We start from the raw sequence: 23,373 nt of genomic DNA on the forward strand, positions 1-23,373 counted from the left end.
GGCTCGCCTGCGCGTGCGGGAGACCTGGAAGGGTAAAGCTTGCAGTCAGTCCGTACCATTTAGCAAAATTCGGCGAAAAGGTGGCGTGGAAATGCTGGCTGCTGCTTTGTGACGAGGCTCAGCGAAGAGACAACATCACCCAGAGCCTCCCGAGGGAAGGACTCGCGGGCGCGAGGACGCCGGGTCACGTGGGCGCGGCGGGCGCGCGCCCCAGCCCCGCGGGAGGAGGTGCGCGGGAGGGGGCGGGGCCGGGGCCTCCCGTGAAGCCCCGCGCGCGGAAGGACCGGAACTCCGGGCGGGTGGCTTGTTGATAACATGGCGGCAGCAGCTGCCCGGGCATCCCGAGGAGGCGGCAGCGCCCACACCCGGAAGAAGGGACTGTTTTCGGGCTAGTGCGGCGGCTTCTGCGGACCCGGAAGTCCCAGCCAGCTGCTGAATGAGGGGAGCCGGGTCCTCCCCGCGACAGTCCCCCCGCGCCCTCCGCCCCGACCCGGGCCCCGCCATGTCCTTCTTCCGGCGGAAAGGTAGCCGAGGGGTCGCCGGCGGGGGGCGAGCCGGGCGGGGGAGTGAGGGCAGCCCGCCTGCAGGGGTTTTGTCAGGGCGGCCGCGAGGGTCTTGATGAGCCTCTCGGCCTCGGCGCCGACACCCGCGGTGCGGTGCGCTTCCCGGGACTCTGCAGGGTAGAAGGTGGCCTCCTCATGCGAGGTCGGAGGGGCATGATCGTGCTGGGCCGAAAGTGCTTGCTCAAACCCATGGAAGTTGACACTTGTTTGCTAAAGAACGGCTTTCCTCGGTGTGTTTGGTTTCCAGAGGGTGGGTGGGTGGGTCTGTGTGTGTGTGTGTGTGTGTGTGTGTGTGTGTGTGTGTGTGTGTTGTCTATGAGCACGCGCGCAGTGTGGATCTAGATCAAGGAAATTCCTTTACTTATATGAAGTATGACTTTTCCGAATATCGAGGGACTTACACCTAAAACCACGTGAAACTGTTGTTTCTTCAACCAGCGCTATTATCTAGTTTCCTCTTTTGGGGGCAGGGGTGGAGAACGGAAGGGGGCCCACTGATATTCTTAAAATAAAATTTCTTACTACTGAAGTTCCGTATTCAGACGACTACTGCTTTTGATGGTTTAGCAGGTTTACTAATTATCGGAGTCGTTGCTTTTTATATATATATATATATATATATATATATGTATGTATATATATATATATATATATATATATATATATATATATGAACTACTTAGATTTCTGATGTTCAGTTGTAAAAGCTTGCTCAGTTTAAAAAGTAAAAGTAGAGGCAGGATGGTTTTGATGCTGGAGACGGTTGTTGCATTTCATTAAAAATATACAAATTGGTCAAGCAAGTCTCTTTAGATCAGGTGATGGTTATTATCTGTCTTGTTGCTTCAGAGATGTACCAGACAGATAAAAAAAATTTACACTAAACTTGCATTCACTAGATTTGTATTCACATGACAGCTTTTTCATAAACTCTGTAACCCGGAACAGCCAAGTTAACCCACTTCTCTCCCAGCTGAGAATCAGGTGATTCCTAAAGGTCTCACAGGACTGAAACTGACTGTTAATTTTGGATGATAAATGAATGAAACTAGTAAAATGTTAGGAAGCTTTGTCAGTAAGGTTCTTTGTCAGTAAGGTATCTTAATACCTCTGGAGTTATTAACTTTAACTAGTTTGACAGTTTTGAATGCTCACTTTTTAAGGGGGAAAATACATTCGAAGTATGGGACTGATTTCATGTTGCACGACAACAAACTGTTGTCTGTTTATTCAACACTCTGCCAAGTGTCCAGTCTGCCCAACACTGCTAGGATGTCATTGAGCAGTCAACTGGACAGAGTCCCTGTACCTATGGAGCTCATTCATGCTGTAGGAAGACAATAAATAAGCAAAAAATAAGTAAGTAAACATTTTTAAAAATTGTGTGTGTATCCTTACAAACTGAATGGCGTGTAATGAGAGAGTAATTTATGAAAAGGAACCTATTTTGGCTGGGTGCTAGAGGAAGAACTCAGTATGTAACCTTGAACCATAAAGCTAGTGGATCAGTATTAGGATGTAACATTAGAGAGGTCAGGAAAGACACTAAGTACCAGGAATCAAGAGCTGGTGCCCTTCAGGAAAGGCAAGCCAGCTGCAGTGACCGAGGCATAGAGAAGTAGTTGGGCAAAAATCACAAATACAGAGACATATATTGTAAAACTTTTGAAGGGGGATAAGGTGACAATAAAGATGGATCTGATTATTTGTGTGGAAAGCTTCTGCAGCTCATTAGGTGAAGACTCTTACTGTGAAGCCTGACCATCTGAGTTTATGCCCCAGGACCCACAATGGTGGAGAGAAAGGTTGACTCCCATACATGTGCTATGGCATGTCCACGCCCACAAAATAAATTTACTTTAAAAAAAAAAAAAATCATTCCAGATGAGTTTTGGAGACTGAGTGTGGCCAGTGAAGCTAGAAGCAGGCTGTTTTAGAGTGTTGGCATCTAGCTTTGTAGCCACAGCCTTAGCGTTTACTGGTTAGATCAGGGTGCCCTCAAACGTGTGACCATTATCCTGTTTCTGTAGTATTGGGATTGTAGACATGTATCGCCACATCTTACAAAGATCCTCCTCGCTTTTATTTTTCTTTCTTAATAGAGGTTTACTGTGTTACATTTTATTTAAGATGGTTAATTTAAAAGCAGGAAAAGGGGGTTGAGGGTGGCTCAACCCTTCAGAGTACGTGTCATTCTTAACACAGAGGAGCCCACCTGGCAGCTTATAATTATCTGTAACTCCAGGTCCAGGAAATCCTGTACCCTTCTCTGGCTTTCTTAGACACTAAGCATGTACATGCTACATGTACATAGATGCAAGGCAAACACTAACACAGCAATAGCAAAATAGGGAAAAAATTATAAGCATTACCTTATTTTCTTTTCCCTGTTTTACCTCTCTGTCTCTATTGTTTTTCTTTTGTATCTAAGTCTTTTGAGAGATGTTGTTTGTAATTCTTCTGTCATGTTTTTCATCTCTTATTTGGGAAGGGGTTCAAATCAGTATCTTGACACGTGGCTATCACTAGCATTAAATGTATGGCAGTCCTTTCTCAATTTTCTGAGTATGGGATTGCAGGAATGTAATATTGCCTGGCCTGTCTGTCTCTTCTGGTATACACACCTTGGGATAGACAAGATTCTCATTTGTCTTTGAGAATATCATGTCTTGTCATGGCCAGGTAGAGGTAGCTCAAGCCTTTAATCCCAGCACTTGGGAGGCAGAGGCAGGTGAATGTCCATGAGTTCAAGGCCATTGTGGTCTACAGCCAGGGCTACACAGAAAAACCCTGACTTGGGGGAAAAAAAAAGTTTGTCATGATGGTCTTTTTATTTCTGCTTTGACATAGAAATGTTTCATAGGAAATAGCACTGACCTTTAAATTTTACATATATAGGTGTTTGCCTGTGTGTTTGTCTGTACACCATGTGTGTGTGCCTGTGTCTGAGGAAGCCAAGGGAAACTCTTATCCTCTAGAATTAGAGTTATAGATTGTTTTGGGAATTTATTTTAACTACTTGATTCCTTCATAAATATATCTCTATTTACTTGTTTTCCTAGTAATAAACTTATTCTTAATTTTTATTTACAAACATTGATGTTCTTAATCATTCAAATAGGTATCTTCCTATGCAAATGCAAATATTTGAATATATCACCAGGCTGAGATAACAAATGCAAAGTGATTAGAACAATTACCGTACTGTAGCCATGCTTTTCCTATTCTAATCCTTCCTATTTTTTTTAACTATTGCCAGCTTTCTCCTTTTGAAAAGTTATTGATATGCACAGTTGCACACTGAGAAGCCAAGCTATAGCTCCCAGAGTATAAATATCAGACCTGGTCACTTAGCACTGTGCTTCCAACCAGCTGAACCGATCATGGCTCTGAAATCCAGAAGACAAAAACAGAGAGGAGAGTGCCTTCTTCAGTACAGTGACCTCAACGTTCAAGGGCTAATTAAGATCCTGCTGTCGTTTGCTGGACCTACAGGAGAGCAGCAAATTTGTGAACTAATTTTAGCCCACTCAGAAACTGCATTTGAGAGGGAGTGTTTTTCTTCTGGAAAGTTGTTTTTGAAATTCTTTAAATTATAAGTGTGTGTGCATGTCAATACATGTGCCTTGAGTGTCAGATCTCTTGGAGCTAGAGTTACAAGTTACAAGCCACTCAACACTTGTGGTAGGATACAAATTTGGGTCCACAATAAGAGTGGAATGTGCTCATATTTTTTTGTTGTTGGTTTTTCAAGATGGGATTTCTCTGTGTATTCCAGACTGTCCTGGAACTTGCCCCATGGACTAGGCTAGCCAGGTACTCAGACCCACCTGCCTCTGCTCGAGTGCCATGATGAAGGGTGCCCACCACCACACCCATCAGTAGTGTGTGCCCTTAACTACAGAGTCATCTTTTCAGCCTGCTTTCTTTAAAGACCATTCTTTACACCAAGAGCAGATGTTTGTTTATTTTCCTTTTAAGTCATTTCAAGTTTTGTTTTATTCACCAGTTGTGTTCCTTTCTATTTGGAATTTGTTTTATATCGTTTTGTGTGTGGGCACAGGTATCACTGGGCACATAAGACCTGAGTACAACTTTATGGAGTCAGTTCTCTTCTCCCAACTTAATGTAGGCTCTGAAGATTAAATTCAGATAAGTCAAGCTTTTGTGGCAGACACTTCATGGGCTAAGCTGCCTTTCCAGTCCTTGGAATTTGTTTCTGTATTTCAGAGACAAGATAAAGCCCACTCAGCAAATCTCCCACACCACCAGTTTTGTTTGTGTGTGTGTGTGTGTGTGTGTGTGTGTGTGTGTGTGTGTGTGTGTGTGAGAGAGAGAGAGAGAGAGAGAGAGAATGTTTTGTGTACATGGATGTATGTGTAGCGTGTGTGCCTGGTGCCCTAGAAGGTCTGAAGAGAAGATTGGATTCTCTGGAACTATAGTTATGCATAGCTGTGAGTAAATGTTAGAAATCAAACCTGGGTCCTCTGAAAGAGCATCACAGGCTCTTCATTACTAAGTCATCTTAACAGCACAGTGCACCACCATTTATTGTAACACAGACATGTCTGTATGTTTAATAGTCCAAACTGAGACCTTTGAGATCAACAGAACTTATAGTTACAATTTGGGACTTGTGAGATGATGCAGCAGGACAAAGTGCTTGCTGGGCAAGTCTGACAACTTGAGTTCAGTCCCTTGAACTCATAGTAAAAGGAGACAGAATTCACAAATTGTGCTGTGGTCTTAGTATATGTGTATACTTACATAGACACACACAGTACAACTAATGAATCTTTGAGATTAAAAAAATGAGTATGGGTGTTTGGCCTGTGTGTATGTTTGTGTATCATATGCATGCTGTGCTCTTGGAGGCTGGAAGAGAGCGTTGATCACCTACAACTGGAGTTCCAGTCAGTTGTGAGCCACCATCTGGGTGCTGGAAATCAATCCTGGGTCATGTGGAAGAACAGCCAGCTCTCCAACCCCAAGTAAAAGAATTTTTAAAAATGTTTATGCTCTGGTTCTTTTCAGAATAAGTTTGTGAGCCTTTAATATAGATGTATAGATGCAAATATAGAATAAGAGGTAGGAGACGTGAAAGTTTTTTTGCTAGATAATCGGTCACTCTATAAGCAAGGTGTCTGCAGAATACTAATGCTTTCTCAATCTTATAGAATCAGTTCCCTCTTGACATTTAAGCTGAAATTCAGAGGACTTCCTTAGCCTCTCAGCCTAAACAGAGGCAGCTGCCTCAGCCAGTGTTACAGTTAAGAGTGGTGACACATGGCTGAATTTAGGTTGTGTTCTGGGATAGCCCTTAACAGACCTGCTGGCTGTTGAGGTACAGAGCAGGAAGGAAAGACATGTTCCTGAGAAAGTCAGTGCTAAAAACTTCATGATAGGTCTACATGAACCACGTTTGGAGTTAGGTTTCAGGTAATTTAAGTAAACCTGTTAGAGATTTAAAAAAAAAAAAAAAAGAAGAAGAAGAACCACAGTTAGTTAGCTACACCAGCCTGGATTTAGATAAGGAGCAAAGCTGAAGTGTTAATTTGGAAATGATTGGCCCTGCTTCCTGGCTGTCATGAAGAAAGTGGTCTCCACCACTTTCCTACCCCCATGTTTTATCCTTTTGGAAGCCCACAGCAACGGCGAGCAATGTACTGGAATCTCCGAGATCCAGTCCTCAAAATAAGTGATACAACAGAAACAAGGGAGATTAAAAATCTGTGATGCACGCCTTTAATTCCAGCACTTGGGAGGCAGAGGCAGGTGGATCTCTGTGAGGTCACGGCCATCCTGGTCTGCAGAGTGAGTTCCAGGACATCCAAGGCTATGCAGAGAAACCCTGTCTCCAAAAAAGAAAAAAAAAAAAAAAAATTACTAAAAAAAAACCTCAGCGCTAATTCTTATGGAACATTTCTGTGGGAAAATATAAATAAGGACCGTTGTGACAGACCTTAAGATATTATTTAAAAAGAAAACGAGAAACCCATCAACTCCAGAGCACAGGTTTTTCCATCTGCTTATATCAGAAGAGATAGGCCACGGTGCAGTGGCGTGTCGGGCATTCACGCAGTTCAGTGCTTGGAAGGCTGAGGCAGGAGGACTCTTATAAGATACCAGTCACTCCATCACACATCCTTGTTTTATGTTCTAGACAGTAGTGACTAGTGCCAGCCACCACTTAATCTTTTCTATGTTGGTGCCTACATGCTTGTAAGTAGACTTGATGAAGTCAAGGGCCCTTTTCTGTAGCAGGAGAGTTGGGCACATGCTAGGGACTTGGAGTTTTGATGGGGTTCACTTGAGAGAGATATTCTTGATAGCGAGCTATTTTTTGCTACTGTCTTTTCAACTTTAATATTTCAGAATATAGAGACAGCTCATTCTGAGATTTCTTTGATAAGCCACTCAAGATGAATTCAAGGAAATTTAATGTTTAAAACAAACACAAGAAAAGTAAAGCAGGTTAAAAATAACCTCATGTCAGGTCTTATAATAGAATCCACACTTGCCTAGAGCATTTACAGCTTTCTCACTTGCTGTTGTAAGCTTCTCTGTTATAGAATTTTTACTGTTTTGTGTAATAAAGGAAAGATTATGTAATCATTTTAGAGACTACTTGTTAGACCTTAGGCTTAGGAATTGAGGTTGTAAGTTTGAGATGTTTGTACCAAAAGCTAGGGAAGACATATGAAAGAAGATGCTATATATAAAACCGAAGGAGTCTTTTTTTTTTTTTTTTTTTTGGTACTGTACTTGTAGGCAGCATAGTGGGTGATTCGTGGTATTAACATCCTAAATTCATTTCAGATGCCTTTTATAAGTGTTTCCTTTATAAGTGAGTTTTATTAATGACCTGATTTTACTACTTGAGGAAATTAACATTCAGTGAAATAAAATAACTTGTTCAAGATTGCATGTCTCATAAGTAGAAATAGGCAGAACTTGGATATAGATGTTTAGAAGGTTGGCTCTTAAGCCCTCCCAGAGGTTTTGATCAAGTGCTGTTCAAAGGTTACTTTCTCAGAGAATTCTTTTCTGAGAACTGACCCGCCTTTGCGGCACATAGTTTGTAGTTTTGGAACTTAGAATGCTCATCTGTTAGATTCAAGTGTCTTGAATGGTAACAATTTATAGAATGAGCTCCTTGGTTGCAGAAGTTGGTCATGATGCCCTTTTTTGTGTTCTAGTGAAAGGCAAAGAGCAAGAGAAGACCTCAGATGTCAAGTCCATCAAAGGTGAGTGAGTTCTCTTTTGTGTTCACAACGATGGGCTTTGGGGTTATGAGTATTCTGATTTTTATCTTGTGACAGTACCATTCTTCTTCATTATCACCATTATTATTTATAATTATGATATTTCTCTCTTTAACATGTATATTCTAGCAGGCTTTTACTGGCATTTGCTGGCTGCTGTAAAGTGAACCAGTTCCTTGTTAATCATACATTTGTTCCCTAACAATCATTAGTTGGCTTTGTTCAGTAAAACAAACACTGAACTATGACAGCTAGAGAAACTCCCATTTATAAGGCTGATTTTATATCTGTTCAGAAATGTGGATGAGTACAGTTTTCACTGTATTAGTGTCAATGGCCTTCATTTAAGCTTATTCACTGTACTCTGGCTAATACCATGTTCTTATTTATGGGATTAAGTATGCCTGCCTACCTTTCTTCTTCCTTCTTTCCTTCCTTCCTTCCTTCCTTCCTTCCTTCCTTCCTTCCTTCCTCTCTTTCTCTCTTTCCTTTTTCTTTCTTAATTATCATCTCTGCTGAGTTTTTTATTCATTGTCTAGTGTACTGAGGTGGGAATGAAAAAATTTACAATAGAAAATTATTTCCATAGCCAGTACATACAAATTTCATTTTATTATATAGTTAAAATATACAGACTGCTGCTTAGAGTTTTCTAGTATTTTATGATGAGTGGCCAGCATTGTTTATCATCTGCTCAATTTGCCACAGAGTTTAACTATAATATTTACAAGGTTGGCAAGATTAGAGAAAAAAATGCCCCTACAGCCTGATTATACACTTATTTCTGATCATTTAAAGTGAGTTGTATTCTGTATGAGTTTAAACTATTTTCTTTAAGCCGGAAGTGATTGGCTTTTGGTAAAGGCGAAAGGTCCTAAGCAGAGGTTTTTGAGGCAGGTCTGACTGGTAGAAGGAAGGGACTAGCACTTCAGGCCATCAGAACTGCAGTCTTCACCCAAAACTGACACTAATAGTCTGACTTTAGGAAGTCATGGAACTTTCTACAGATTTCATTTGACAGAGGAGCTTGGCATGATTTTGTTTCCAGTGGGTTTCTAATTCTTTAAAGTTGAGCTTTAAAAACTTCATGCTAGGTAGGTAAGGTAAAATATGCCTTTAAACACATCAATCAGGAAACAGGCAGGCAGATCTTTGTGAGTTTGAGGCCAGTCTGGTCTACATAGCAAGTTCCAGAACAGCAAGACCCTCTCTCAGAAAAAAACAAGTAAATAAATTATATCCCCCACAAATAATATACAAAAAATAATTTTCATGATCACATAATCTCTACTTAGCAGTTATGGACTTGGCTTTAGGATAATAACAAACATTAAAAGAAACAGCTCTTCTAGAAGTTTGCACTCTGAGGGCCCTTGAGAGGCTCAGTGGGTAAAACTGCTGGTGGCAGGAGAGAACTGATTCTGGAAGTTACCCTCTTATTTCCACAAATACCCCCTGCCACATGTGCACTCAAACGTGTCTGCATGCATGCATGTGCACACACGTGCATACATGTAGACATACATAGATATAAAAGTAAAGCTGCAGTGTAATTAGCAGGACCTACTTAGATGTACAGTAGCAAATAGAACAAATAGTAATGGCCTCCATTTATAAAGCACTTTTATTCTTTTTTGTTTTGGTTTTTCAAGATAGGGTTTCTCTGTATGACAGCCCTAGGTGTCCTGGAACTTGCTTTGTAGACCAGGCTGGCCTTGAACTCACAGAGATACATTTGCCGCTGCCTCCTGAATGCTGCAATTAAAGGCATACAGCATCACACCCAGCTAGCACTTTTATTCTTGACATTTAAAAAAGTTGTAACAGAGACCATGAAGCACTAGGATATTGCCTTTATTGAGTTTATAGATTGGTAGGGGAAAGGAAAATTTGCCAAGTAATTTTACAAGTTGTTTGAACTAGTGATGGTAATAGAGAGATCAGGACCAAATTGATAGTACAACAGGCAAAATGAATTGAAGTTTGTTATTGATTAGATCTGAGCTGTGAGAGATACGGATGTAAGGTTTATGACTTGCTACCTTTCTGGCTTGCCTCACAGAATGAAGCTAGGGAATTATATGTTCAGTTGTATATTGCGTGGGAAATGCTTTTGAGTCATTCATTTTTATATGTTTCACACACAGTAATTCTAGGGTCTCAGGTTTTAACCAAAGATGAGACTCTACATGACTTAGGTTGGAATTCTGCCTGTATTGAAATGGCCCTTCCCAAGTTCATAGACCTAGGACAAAATATTTAACTTTTCTATATGTCTGCTTTTACTTCTAAAATGAAGGAAATACCAATTATGAAGAATTGTCTAAAGAGACAAAAACAAGTAAAAACAATAGAGTGCCTGGTCTGTCACAGGTGTTCCTGTGGAGGTGATTACTGCCAAGTGTTAACATAGTGAGCTGAAGTGAAGGACTGCAAGGAGCCCAGAAAATTGGAGGTCAGCAAACGTTATGGAAGACTTCATGGAAATGATATGGCCTGAATAAACACTGAACAATAAGAGGATTTGGATGAAAGAGAAGGTTGTTTTGTTCCTGCCAGCCTTTGCATTTTTTGAAAATCAGTCTAATGATCGATCGATTGATTGATATATTCAAAAATAAGTAAAAGGAAATTTTTATAGAAATAATGAAATGAGGTTATACAGAGCCATAAAGATGAGAAAAGAGGCCTTAGTCACTGAATTGCTGCCAAGGACTCAGCCGCCTCTCCCTCCAGCCCCTTGATTCCTGATACTCTAGTGCTCCCTATCTGTCCATCCCTGCCCCCTGCCCCCTGCCCCTTCTCCTGCAGCTATCTTCTACAGGCCATTTCCACCAAGGAGAAGGAATTGTATCAAATGCTTGCTCTCTACAACTTCCAAATAAAGGTGATGACCTATTTTCTTCTGACACTGAGAGTTATATCCATGTAAGAGTTCAACTGGCAGGAAGACCCTTACGACTACTATCCAAGGGATTGCTGATGATATGATAAAAAGAAACTAGGAAGAAATTTGCCTTTGTTACCATTGTATTATAATTGAGCATCCAGAATGTGGGGAAGTAATTCAGCCATAGAACATGCACTAGTTCCTGGTAGAGACTGGACTGGCTAATGATGATTTCCTAAAGGTTCATGGGTTTTAAGTGCTTGTGACTCCCTGAAATTTATGTGAGGACTTCCTTTGCAATGAGTAGTATTTCCCTCACATCTTGTATAATGTATCCATTTAAGATCCACTTACCCTAGTGTAACTCCATGCAATAAACGAAAAAGAGCCATTATCCCCCCCCCCCCACTAGAGCCAGAAAAGAACGTTGAGATAAAATAGGGTGCCACTGAGCCAGGTGTTGGTGGCCTATGCCTTTAATCCTAACACTCAGGAGGCAGAGGCAGGTGGATCTCTGTGAGTTTGAGGCCAGCCTGGTCTACAGAGCTGGTTCCAGGACAGGCGCCAAAGCAATACAGAGAAACCCTGTATACTAATGCTATGTGGTTTTTGACAGGGTAGTCTGGAAGAAATCTAAGAATGAGACCCAGAAATTCTTTTGTACTGTAGAAAAAGAGTTTAGTCTTGAAAATAAGTAAGAAAGTAAACTTTGTCCAAGGAAGAAAAAAAATCAGACATTGATAGTGAAATAGAATGAGACTGTGCTTTTGAGCTTAACTGACTGGTGGATCTGAACAGAGAAATCAGACAGGTGAATTGGTTTAATTAAAGAGGGTGACGGGTTTTATATTTGGACAAGTATGGCCTGCTGTGGCAAAGCCAGAGTGGGATTACCCAGCAGTTAATAAGAGATGTAAGAATAGAGCTCAGATCAAAGGAAAGCTAAGAGAGCAGGCCAGGGTTCTCCAGCTGCTGCGCTGAGGTTTCCTTCTGAGTTGTTGCTAAGGGAACAGTAGAGGCAAGTTAGTTACTCTGCTTTTATTTATTGATTTTGTAAACATAACTAGGTCTGGTTTTTATTAAGTTTATTTAAAGCTTATAACTTAAGGTTGAAAACTTTTGCTTTAATGATAACTGAAGGTTTGAAAATAAATATACTTTGGTACTGGAGAGATGGCTCAGAGGTTAAGAGCACTGGCTGCTCTTCCAGAGGTCCTGAGTTCAATTCCCAGCAACCACTTGGTCGTTCACAACCATCTATAATGAGTCCTGGTACCCTCTTCTGGAGTGTAGGCATGCATGCAGGCAGAACACTGTATACATAATAAACAAATAAAACCTTTAAAAAATGAAAATAAATGTACTTTCTGGAAGAAAGCAATGTAGAATATCCTTAGGAAGATGAGTCAGGGAAGGGGCCATTTCTGACAGTGGACGTTTGAGAGAGGAATTTTAGAACGAGAAGAATGAACAGAAAGAGCCTATTGGGAAGGAACAGAGGTAGATAAGAGGCATGAGTTCTAACAGAGTAGTGAAGAGGGGGAGAAAAGCCTTGTGTTTTCCCTGCATGGGTACATGTGTGCCATGTATAGAAAGGCTAGAAGAGGGCATGGAACTAGAGTTACAGATGGTTGTGAGCCACATTGTGGGTTCTGGGAACAGAACCCTGACCCTCTTTAAAGACAATGAATGCTACTGATTTACCACTTCCCTCTCCAGCCCCTGGAGAAAATGTATTCATAGCATTTCTTTTTATTCTATATCTATATCCTATATCCTATATCTAATTAAGATATAATTAGGAGACATTTGTATAGAATTTTCTGTGTAGCTATTGTCTGTATAAGAAAACTAGCCAGTCATGGTGAGATGGCTCAGTGGGTAAAAGTGCTTGGCATGCAAGCCTGGAGACACAGGGTTTGATCTCCTGTAACCCACATAAAGGTGAAGGAGAGACCAATTCTACAAAGTTGTCCTCTGAATTTCACCTGTGTACTGTACGCATACACACATCATGTACACATGCTTGTAAATAAATATAGTCTTTTAAATATAAAACCGATGTGATTTATAGTGCACACCTGTAACCTCTACACTCTAGAGGCTGAATTGGGAGGATTGTGAATTTGAGGATAGCGTGGCTAGCATAGTCAGACCATGTCTCAAAAATAACAAACAAGAAGTCAAACTAACTATTGTGTATAAACTTGCTAAAATGTTTTTACTTCCTTCAATTTAACATGAAAATAAATATTAAACAGTCTTCTTCTAAAGTTAAACAGATAGTTTGAAGGCAGTTATTCTCCATTCCATAATTCCTGAACTTTTGAATGGCTGATAAGCTTACATATTTGATAAACACCTGTGTATGTTCCTTTTTTATCTGTAGGTATCTCAGAGAGTCATCAGTTGGGTTATAGTATGCTGTGTCCATCTTAAAAAAATATTTCTGAGTATTGCTCAGGTCCTGCACCAGGACCTTTACTATTTGCTGAGATTGTGAGTACTTTACCAGGGTTACCAGGAGATGCATCTTACTTGAGAGATTCTTGAGGCATGGCTTGCAAAGTGACCTGTATCATTTCTCTTTCATGTTGTAGCAAGGTACTACACCAAATTCTTTTGGCTTTTCAAGACAGAGTTTCTCTGTAGCCCTGGCTGTCCTGGAACTCAGTGTGTAGACCAGGCTTGCTGTGGACTCAGAGATCTGCCTGCCTCTGTCTCCTGTGTGCTGGGATTAAAGGTGTGTGCCACCATGCCTGGCTTTCCAAAATGTATTTAAAGTGTTCTCTAAGATTCATTACTTCTGTGTAAAATAGATAGGACAAAGAGAGTTTTAAGTCAACTTCAGCAACAAGTCAGTGTCGCTCTGACAGGGCTGTACTACATTGGTAACTAATGTCTTACTTTTGTTCTTTAGAGGTGTGAGCTCAGCTTGCACTCAATCCATGATTTAGACTGCTGAAGTCAAAAGGATGTTACTATTTCTTCAGACTACTAAAGAAATAGATTTTCTGAACAAAATAATTTGTGGTATTAACCTAGGGCCCATTTGACAAATGCTAAACAAAGAACTCTACCACCAAACTGCATCTCCACTGACTTTGTAAATTTTGTCTGTTGTTGTTTTATTATTATTGTTGTTGTTGTTATTTTGTTGATGGTGTTTGAGGCAAGGTCTTAATACATAACCTTGGCTTGCCTGAAACTCCCTGTTTACCAGGCTGGCCTTGAACTCGAGCAGTTTCTCCCTATCTGTGCCCTGCTGTGTGCTGGGATTAAAGGCTTGGGACATTATACCCTGCCTATGAGTGTTTATTTTTAAGTAGCTTGAACCTTAGTAACCAGTGTCTTTTATTAGATGGAGAAACTATTAGATGGAGAAATTAGATGAAAAAAGTGGAGTATTGTGATGAACATTTTTCTAATTTTTTTCTCCCAAGATTTCATTATAAATTCAGTTTTGTTTGTGAAGCAAGCAAAGATTAAGACATTGAAAAGGTACACATTTCTAAATTTTTGTACTTTTCTCTTTTGGGAGACATTTTGCCACATTGCCAAGACTTGACCTGCAACCTGACTTGACTTCCTGGCTGCCTGCTGGGCTTTTAGTCCTATATCACTGCACTCAGCTTGGCTTCGCCCTTTTAGTCAAAGTTTTCAGAGAAGGTCTCTGTAAGCTAAGAGTTTTGGTATAGTATTTTGAGAATTATAAATAATAGAGTGTTTTCTTTCCACTTTGTTTGCTGCTTGATAGAATTATCTTTTTTGTTTTGTTTTGTTTGAGACAGGATTTCTCTGTGTTGTCCTAGCTGTCCTGGACCTAGCTCTATAGACTAGGCTGGCCTTGAACTCAAAGAGATCTGCCTGCCTCTGGCTCTCAATGCTGGGATTTAAAGGTGTGCTAGAGACAGGCTATATAGCCCTGGCTGTCCTGGAGCTCTCTCTGTAGACCAGGCTGGCCTTGAACCTGCCTTGGATTCCTATTTGCTGGAATTAAAGATGTATACTAACATGCCTTACTTATTTATTTAAATTTTATTTATTTAATGAGTGGGTATTTAGTTTGCATGTGTATCGTGTGTATCTGTGCATCATGTGTGTGTCACAGAGGCCAGAAGAGGGCACCAGATCCCCTGGAACTGGAGTTGCAGGTGTTTGTGAACCTCCATGTGGGTGCTGGAGATTCTGGAAAGTAACCAGTGCTACTTTCTTAGCTACTGAACCGTATCTTCAGCCCCTTAACTTTTTTTTTTTTTTTTTTTTTGAGTGTCGCTTAAGTATTAGAAAGTTTAGTTTAGTTTTGTTGTGTTTTCAACTTTCTTAAAGCCTGCTCACGGGTTCAGATCATCAAATTGTATTTAACTTTAAACTTTCCCCTCCCCCCCCAAATCTATAGCTTCAGTCGCTGTACATTCCCCACAGAAAAGCACTAAAAATCATGCCTTGCTGGAGGCTGCAGGACCAAGTCATGTTGCAATCAATGCCATTTCTGCCAACATGGACTCCTTTTCAAGTAGCAGAACAGCAACGCTTAAGAAGCAGCCAAGCCACATGGAGGCTGCTCATTTTGGGGACCTAGGTAAGTGACTTCTTACTAATGCCCAATCAGAGACAAACTTTAATAAAATGGGAGATTCCAGTCAAAGGATATTGAACTTCATGATTGGAAGACACTTTGAAAAAAAAAAAACATTAAAATAACCGCAAGTGTAACGAGGTAGTGCTGTATTGTGTTCGTGTAAATATTAGGCATTTCCAACAGAAAATAAAGAGATACATTTGACTACTTAACAAGAATGCACAAAAAGATTACTTATTTCAGTAGTACTCAAAGACACAGATCAAAATAATGAGTTGAAATATTAAAATATATTCAGTTTACTAATCTGAATGTTAAGTGGAATTGAAGGAAATGGTCACTCCTAGTTAGTAATGGTGTAAATGAGTAAAAAAAGGCTTTTTTGGAAAGTAGTTAGTTTGGAAGTGTTGTCTGATTCCACTGTTAGAAAAGCTGATTATTACCAAACGACTGATTCATTTGCTTCCGTCATTTAGGCAGATCCTGTCTGGACTATCAAACTCAAGAGACCAAATCCAGTCTTTCAAAGACCCTTGAACAAGTCTTGGGTGACACTGTTGTCCTCCCTTATTTCCTTCAGTTTATGGAACTTCGGAGAATGGAGCACTTGGTGAAATTTTGGTTAGAGGCTGAAAGTTTTCACTCTACAACTTGGTCTCGAATCAGAGCACACAGTCTGAACACAGTGAAACAGAGTTCACTGGCTGAGCCTGTCTCTCCATCTAAAAAGCAGGAAACTACAGTGTCTTTTGTAACTGAGTCTCTTGACAGGAGGTTGGAGGATTCTAGCTCAGCCCCACTGCTTATGACTCAACCAGAAGGAATCGACCTGAGTAGTAGAACTCAGAACACCCAGAATCACTTGCTGCTTTCCCAAGAATGTCACAGTGCCCATTCTCTCCATCTTGAACCGGCCAGAACAGGAACTCATCCAATCTCCACTGACGCCCGAGAATCCTCTTCCAGACTTACAGTAGCCAGTAGTAATATTCCCTCTTCTCCACTGAGAGACCTATCAGGAAAACTAATGAAAAGTAAGTATGTGATGTCTGTGACAGTGCAAGACTACAGCAAGGAATGAAAGGGTCAGAGGGTGTCTTTTTACCTCTAGTTTACCAATATAGGAGGATTTGGAGTGTTGAGTGGAGTCGGTGTGAAAAAGGATCAGGAAGTAAATCTTGAGTGACTGTATTGCTATGCTAGCAGAATAGATAGCATCAGGGAATGTTCTGCTTTTTTTCACATTTGAAAGGAAAGCCATTGTCCAAGTAGATGATCTCCTCCTGGTCTCAGTCCTCATTTATTACTGCCTAGCTACACTGTATAGGTTACCTTTTCTCATTTATCTTTTAGATTGCTGGTAGGTATCATTTATTAAATTCTGTATTAAGTGTGTATTTGGATTTCATTTGTCATGAAAGCTCTGTTAAGTAGGTATTCGTATCCCATTCACCCTTGAGAATATTATGATTTAGAAAGTTCCTTCCCTGGATTGTCTAGTAAGTGAGGAGTTAGAATTAAACCCAGGCATTTTCTTAGTACTGCTAGCTATAGAAGATTAAGATAAGGGAATATCTGATTCTGCTCTTGGCTTGTAACATCAGCTCTGGGTGGGTATGGAGGTATAGATGTCCCATTAGAGTTTACCACTCAAAAATCACTTATTCTCAGCACAGTGGCCAGTTGTGAGTCTGCATTAACTACTACCCAGTGAAAAAGAAGCTTCTCTGATTGAGGTTGAGAGTAGCACAAATTTATGGATAAAATATTTGACAATGTGTCTATTTAGTTTAGTTGCTTCTTTGTTTCTTTTGATGTCAATTTCACATGCATCAGTCTTGCTTACATGTATGTCTGATACTATTTGTATGCCTGGTACCCATAGAGGCCAGAAAAGGGCATCAGAGCCCTTTCAACTGGAGTTAAAGATAGTTGTGAGCCATGATGTAGGTGCTGAGAACCAAACTGAACTAAAGTTTTCTGCAAGAATAGACAGTGTTCTTAACTGTTGAGCCATCTTTCTAGCCCCCAACATGTCTCTTTAACAGAACAGCAGTAGTAGACTCCCAACTAGGGCCTATGATTCCCCTCATCTATGGGCCGTTAGCCAGATTTGTGGAGCTGGGCACGAGTTCCCTCCTGTGGAGTGTGTGTCAGATCTTGTCAGTTGGTCACTATTGACCAGTGGACACATTTTTCCTGTTAGGACTGTATTATAGCATGCAGGACCCACCTTTGATGACTTTTCTTTTTGGCAGCCTGCCTAATACCTTCTGGCATTGTAAAATCTAGTCTTCAGAGAGGTTTCTAGATTGATTCTATCTTGATTTCTATATATTCTACAACCAAAATGAGGAATACGTTTAGTGATAGAGTACTACCAGGTAGCTCTGGTAGGCAGTCAAGAACAGTGGCAATAGCCTGTATTGTTTTGGGGGCCTCTGGGGTCTCCCTAACCAATAACTTATAGAGAGGTATCTCATGGCTGAATCATTTAACAATCTGTTGCTTTTGTGAACAGCATTGTCCACCTATTCTGATATGTACAAACTCCTTTATATTTTAAAATTAGCTTTTAAAAGTAGTAAGGTCTTTGATTCCCTCTCTCCACATCCTCCAGTGTACAATGTCTTTGGAGTAACTTGTTTAGGATAGACTAATGTTTTCTATTTCCTTCTCCCTTAGTGACTGTCAAAGATTAAACACAGAACTTCAGGTTGAGCTATATTCCTTACTTCATTTGAGAAGATAACAAATTTGGCTTCAAGATCTTAGTTTATGTAATCAAGGGGAGAAAAAAAGTAATTATTTTTTTACCTGACTTTGATAAACATACTTAATTTTCCAAGTGTGTATGTGTCTTCATAGCTGCCTCCCTGGCTTCCTAGCTGTCTCTTCTGATTATGGTTATGCCCCATCTATTATGGTTCTTATGGTTGGGCTCCACTTCCACTGACCAGTTACTTCTTTGTGTTAAGCTTTCTTTATCATCCAGCATCCTCAGCTAGGGCGAACTTACCTTTCCGACCTCAAGGTTTTCCTATCTGTGTATATATAATCTGTATACCACAAGTGTGAGTTACATACAGTGTGAGCCACTGTATGGGTGATGGAATTGAACCAAATCCTCAGGAAGAGTAGTCAGCATTCCTAAGTAAGTCATCCTTTAAGCATGATCTCAGGTTTTTTTAGTTTTATTTTCATAAAAGCATTGTTAATAATTTAAATTAATAGAAAAATGGTTATTTCATGTTATTAAATTCATTCTTTCAGTAATTATAAGTTTATTATTGAGTATTTACTACATATCTCATTTCTAAGATGTAGTGATGAATGGAATAGTCACAAGCTTACCACTCAGTGAAATTTTTATTCAACTTATGAACTATCTGAAGAATTTTCTGTTACTTAAGGTTTCATCTTTTATATTTGAATTAATTTTAAATTACTTCATATGCCCTGAATTTCAAGACTTTGCTCTTAAAATTTAATGATCTGAAATTTTATAATTTATTTAAAAGCATTTTAAAGCTTATATATTTTACTTTATATGTATGAATATTTTGCCTACATAAATATATGTGCACCATATGATGCTTATTGGATCCCCTAGATGGGAGGCTATAGATGGTTGTGAACCACCATGTGGTACTGATAATTGAACCCACGTCCTCAACAAAAGGGACAAAGACATTTAACCTCTCAGCTATCTCTCCAGTCCCTGAAATCTATCATTTTCAGAAGAGGAAAAGAAAAAACAAAAGAAAGCAAAAACATACAACACCATAAATAACAACAACAACAAAATCCTTGGTTGTAAGAAATAATAAAGTTCTAGATATATTTATTTGTATGAACTCATGGAGTCACTATTGAGATGTATTTTTTGAGTTGAAAGACAAGGTCTAAGGATTCAGATATTCTAATTTACTTTATTATTTTGTGTGTCTGGGTATTTTGTCTGCAAGTATGCTTATGCACCACTATGTGCAATTGCCTTCAGGCCAGAAGGCATAGTACTTCCTGCATCTGTAGTCACAACCAATTGTGAGTCTCCATGTAGGTTCTTGGAATCAAAACTGGGTCCTTGGGAAAAGTAACCAGTGCTTTTAATTGAGGAGTCATCTCTCCAGCCCCTTAAATATTTTAAAAAGTAATTATTGAAACGCTAAATTGAGTAACTTAGTGCTTAAACATCCCCCTGATGCCTGGAGGCAAGTTCCCTTTTTCCAGTTTCTGGCATATCACAGACCTAAAAGGTACATTTATTAAAAACAAAATAGGATACTTTAAGGACATTTTCTGTTCCTTTTTTGTTTTTAAATCACAGTGCATTGTCTCTCTCTCTCTCTCTCTCTCTCTCTCTCTCTCTCTCTCTGTGTGTGTGTGTGTGTGTGTGTGTGTGTGTTTGTATGTTTGTATGTGTGTGTGTGTAAATGAAGGTGCCCGCATACTTGTAGAAGTCAGAGGACAACTACTATATGGGTCCCTGCTGAGCCATCTTTCAGGCCCCCTTTATTTTAGTTAGTTGTGTTGTTTTTTCTTCTCTTCTTTTGAGACAGGGTCTTTTTCTGTGTAGTCCTAGCCTGTACCCTTGTATTCCTTTTATTATAGAATATTAAACTAGTACAACCTAAGTTGTTGTGCATTATATTGTTTCGTTTGATTGGCATTTTGTTGATAGTATCTACATTGCCCAGACTGGCCCCAAATTCCCTTGGTGTGATCTTAGAGTGATCATCCTGTTTCACACTCTGAAGTAGCTGGGACTACAGATGTATATAGTTTGCCTGGCATTTTCATTGATTTCTTCTTCAATCCCAGAGACAAAGTCTCACTGTGTAGCTTTGGTTGTTGTAGAACTTACTTTTTACTATGTACACCATACTGGCCTGGAACTCAAGAGATCTGCCTGCCTTTGCCTTCCAAGTGCTGGAATTAAGTTGTGTGCTACTGTGTCTGACTTCATTGATTTTTAAAAACCAAAAATATTTTTATTACTTGTTTGAGAATTTTGTGTTTTAGTTATATTCAGCACCCTAAAGTCCCTTCTCTACTCACCCTAGTTTGTATCACTTTTTAAATTTTTATCTTATTTTTTAATTTAAATCTGTCAAGACATGTGCTGCTCAGATAGTCTTAGGTGTGTTGGCTTCCACTGCAATGTGGATGACGTAGCAATGACTAGCTATGCTCTTAGAGAAAACTGACCATCTCTATCTCAGCAAGTACCAGTTACCAATAGCTCCTCACCTAGGAGTGGGATGGGACTTTGTGCACTCCCCCCTCCCCCCCTTTGGAGTCAAGGTCTCACTATATTGCTTTGGCTATCTTACTCACTATGTAGACTAGGCTGGCCTCAAAATCATAGAGATCCACCTGCCTCTGCTGAGTGCTGGGATTAAAGGCATGTGCTCCACCATACTTGGCTTTTCAATTCCCCTCTTTATGCTAGAATTTGAGCTGGCTTGGGCTTGTACAGGTCTTGTATATGCTATTATATTTGCTGTGAGTTCATGTGTGCAGTTGCCCTGCTGTGTTCAGAAAACACTGTTTCCTTATGGTCATCTATTGCCTCTGACTCTTAAACTATTCCTTCCCCCTCTTCCACAATGACACCTGTGTTTTGGGGTGGTGGAGTATGATATATATGTTCCATTAAGACTAAACATTCCACAAGCTCTTAGTTCTCTCTTCCTTGACAAGTTGTGAGTCCTTGAAGATTGAGTGGTGTGTCAATCTATGGATATATAAGTAAGTTATTGTCAGTTACTGTGTCCATTTAATAGGTTCATCTCTGGGGCTTATGACTTGTCTAGCTAAAGGTTCTTAGCTCAGTAATGGTGCCAGAAATGGGTTTTATATTATAGAGTGGATCTTAAATCCAATCTAAGAGTTGTTGGTTACACCTGTGATTGTCCTGCCACTAATGCACATGTGGGCCTGTCTTGCCAAGCCATCCATTATTGCAGCTCACTGGGTTTATAGCTGGATGAGATTGATGATTCCTTTTCTCCCTAGTAGTGAGCATAGTGCCTTGCATCAATGTAAAGGCTAGTTAGTGGGGATGAAGTTTCCAGGTTGATTACCAACTTGGTATCTATGTGTTCTATGACTTAAATATATGGTGTCTTCAACAATAGCATCTTTTTGCTGTTGTTGTTTTGTTTTTTTGAGACAGGGTTTCTCCATAAAGCTCTGGCTATCCTAGAACTCAACTGTGTAGACAAGGCTGGCCTTGAATTTAGAGATCTTCCTGCCTCTGCCTTTTGAGTGCTGGGATTAAAGGTGTGTGCTTCCTGCTGCTGTTGCGAGCAGTTGGCCGCCACCACCACCACCACGCAGCAGCAAATAGAGTTTTACTGTCAAGTTGTAGAGTAACTGAGAGCTTAACAAGGACAATAACTACTAATGTTTGATAGAGTGTGGGACCCAACATGCCAACAACTCTGAAAGAGATAGACAATTCCTGGCACTGACTTTTTGTTAGTCTCTAGTGTAGTCTATTAGGGCATTGTTACCTCATTATAGGATTACTCATTTAATTTTTTATGTATGTGTATATATTTTAAAGAAGCTTCTACCAGTAGTAATTCTCTATATGACTTTTCAAAAGGTCTTTAGTGAAACTTACCTGTAGGTGATTTTATTTGTTTGTTTTACTCTTTTGGGGCCCACCACCCAGCTTCCAAATAAAAATACCCTGAGATTTACTCTTACTTCTGAATAACTGGCCTTTGCTTGGCTTGTTTCTAGCCAGCTTTTCTAACTTTTTCATTTCCCTTAACAGTTTTTTGCTTCTGGGCTTTTTACCTTTCTTTGTTCTTTCTTTCCATCTTACTCTGTGGCTGGCCTCTGATATCCTCCTCTCCTTCCTTTCTTGCTCCTTCTCTCAAGCCTAGATTTCTCCTCCTATTTATTTTTTTGTCCCTGGCAGCCCTACCTGTCCCTCCCCTGCCTAACTGTGAACATTCAGCTCTTAATTAGAACAATCAGGTGTTTTAGGCAAGCAAAGTAACACAGCTTTACAGAGCTAAACAAATGCAGCATAATGGAATGCAACACATCTTTGCATCACTAAACAAATATTCCACAGCATACATAAATGTGATGTATCTTAAATACTCCATAGCATTTATCCCTCCCTATCCCCTCTTCTGTCCTAGCTTCCCTACCTCACCTCAATTTAATCCTTCCTGGTACCACTATTCCTTTTTAATCCGGTATAACAGTGTATTCTATCTCTTTTCCCTTAAAAACACCCCTCCCCGTGGCCCCTTATTAATTTTCTGACATGTGAGTATTTCAAATGAAACACACATCTGAATATTCAAAGCTCACAACCACAAATGAGAGAAAACATGGATGTGCTATTTGTCTTTCTGGGTCTGATTATCTTACTGAGAATGATTGCTTTCTTCCCCATCCATTTACCTGAAAATTTTCACTTTCCTTAATAGCTAAATAATATTCCCTTATGTCAGTGTACCAAATTTTCATTATCAGTTCAAGTTTAGGATGTTTCTTTTAGATCTACAGAACATTCCACCCAAATACGAAAGATTACATATTCTTCTAAACCCATGTAATTTTCTCCAAAATAGACCACATGGTAAGACACAAAACAAATTTCAACAGATAAAAGAAAATTGAAATTACATCCTACATTCTATCTGACCATTGTGGAATAAAGCTGGATATCAACAATAGAAATGATAGAAAGTACACATAATGAACAACATACCACTTAAAGTAGAGTAAAAAGAAAAAGTTAATTCCTAGAATTGAACTGCTTAAAATTCAAACACAGCATCTCAACATCTAGGAGGCATAATGCAGGCAGTGCTAAGAGGAAAGATTAAAAATATTTGAGAGACAGTTTATTAATTTAAGGGTACACAAGAAGGCCTTCAAAAAACAAAGCCATCAACACTCCAAACAAGCAAACAGGTAGAAATCAAAGTCAGGGCTGAGAGAGAAGGCTAAGGCTTACCACCAAGGTTAGAGCTGAAGTCAGTGAAGGAGATACAAAGAATCTGAAACAACTGGTTCTTTAAAGGATTGACATCCCTC

At 39.8% G+C, this 23,373-nt stretch overlaps 1 protein-coding gene across 1 annotated transcript in view; it reads left to right on the forward strand.

Moving 5' to 3' along the window:
• The first annotated feature begins 252 nt into the window (after positions 1 to 252).
• Positions 253 to 23,373, forward strand: part of Akap10 (A-kinase anchoring protein 10) — a 58,087-nt gene continuing 34,966 nt past the window's right edge. The window contains exons 1-4 of the mRNA XM_051180446.1: positions 253 to 524; positions 7,763 to 7,810; positions 15,118 to 15,300; positions 15,777 to 16,334. Coding sequence (XP_051036403.1) covers positions 437 to 524; positions 7,763 to 7,810; positions 15,118 to 15,300; positions 15,777 to 16,334 — 877 coding nt within the window. The 5' untranslated portion in view covers positions 253 to 436. The remainder of the gene's footprint in view (positions 525 to 7,762; positions 7,811 to 15,117; positions 15,301 to 15,776; positions 16,335 to 23,373) is intronic.

This window comes from Phodopus roborovskii, unplaced genomic scaffold (genome assembly GCF_943737965.1).
Source record: "Phodopus roborovskii unplaced genomic scaffold, PHOROB, whole genome shotgun sequence".
In the NCBI taxonomy this organism is placed as follows: Eukaryota; Metazoa; Chordata; class Mammalia; order Rodentia; family Cricetidae; genus Phodopus; species Phodopus roborovskii.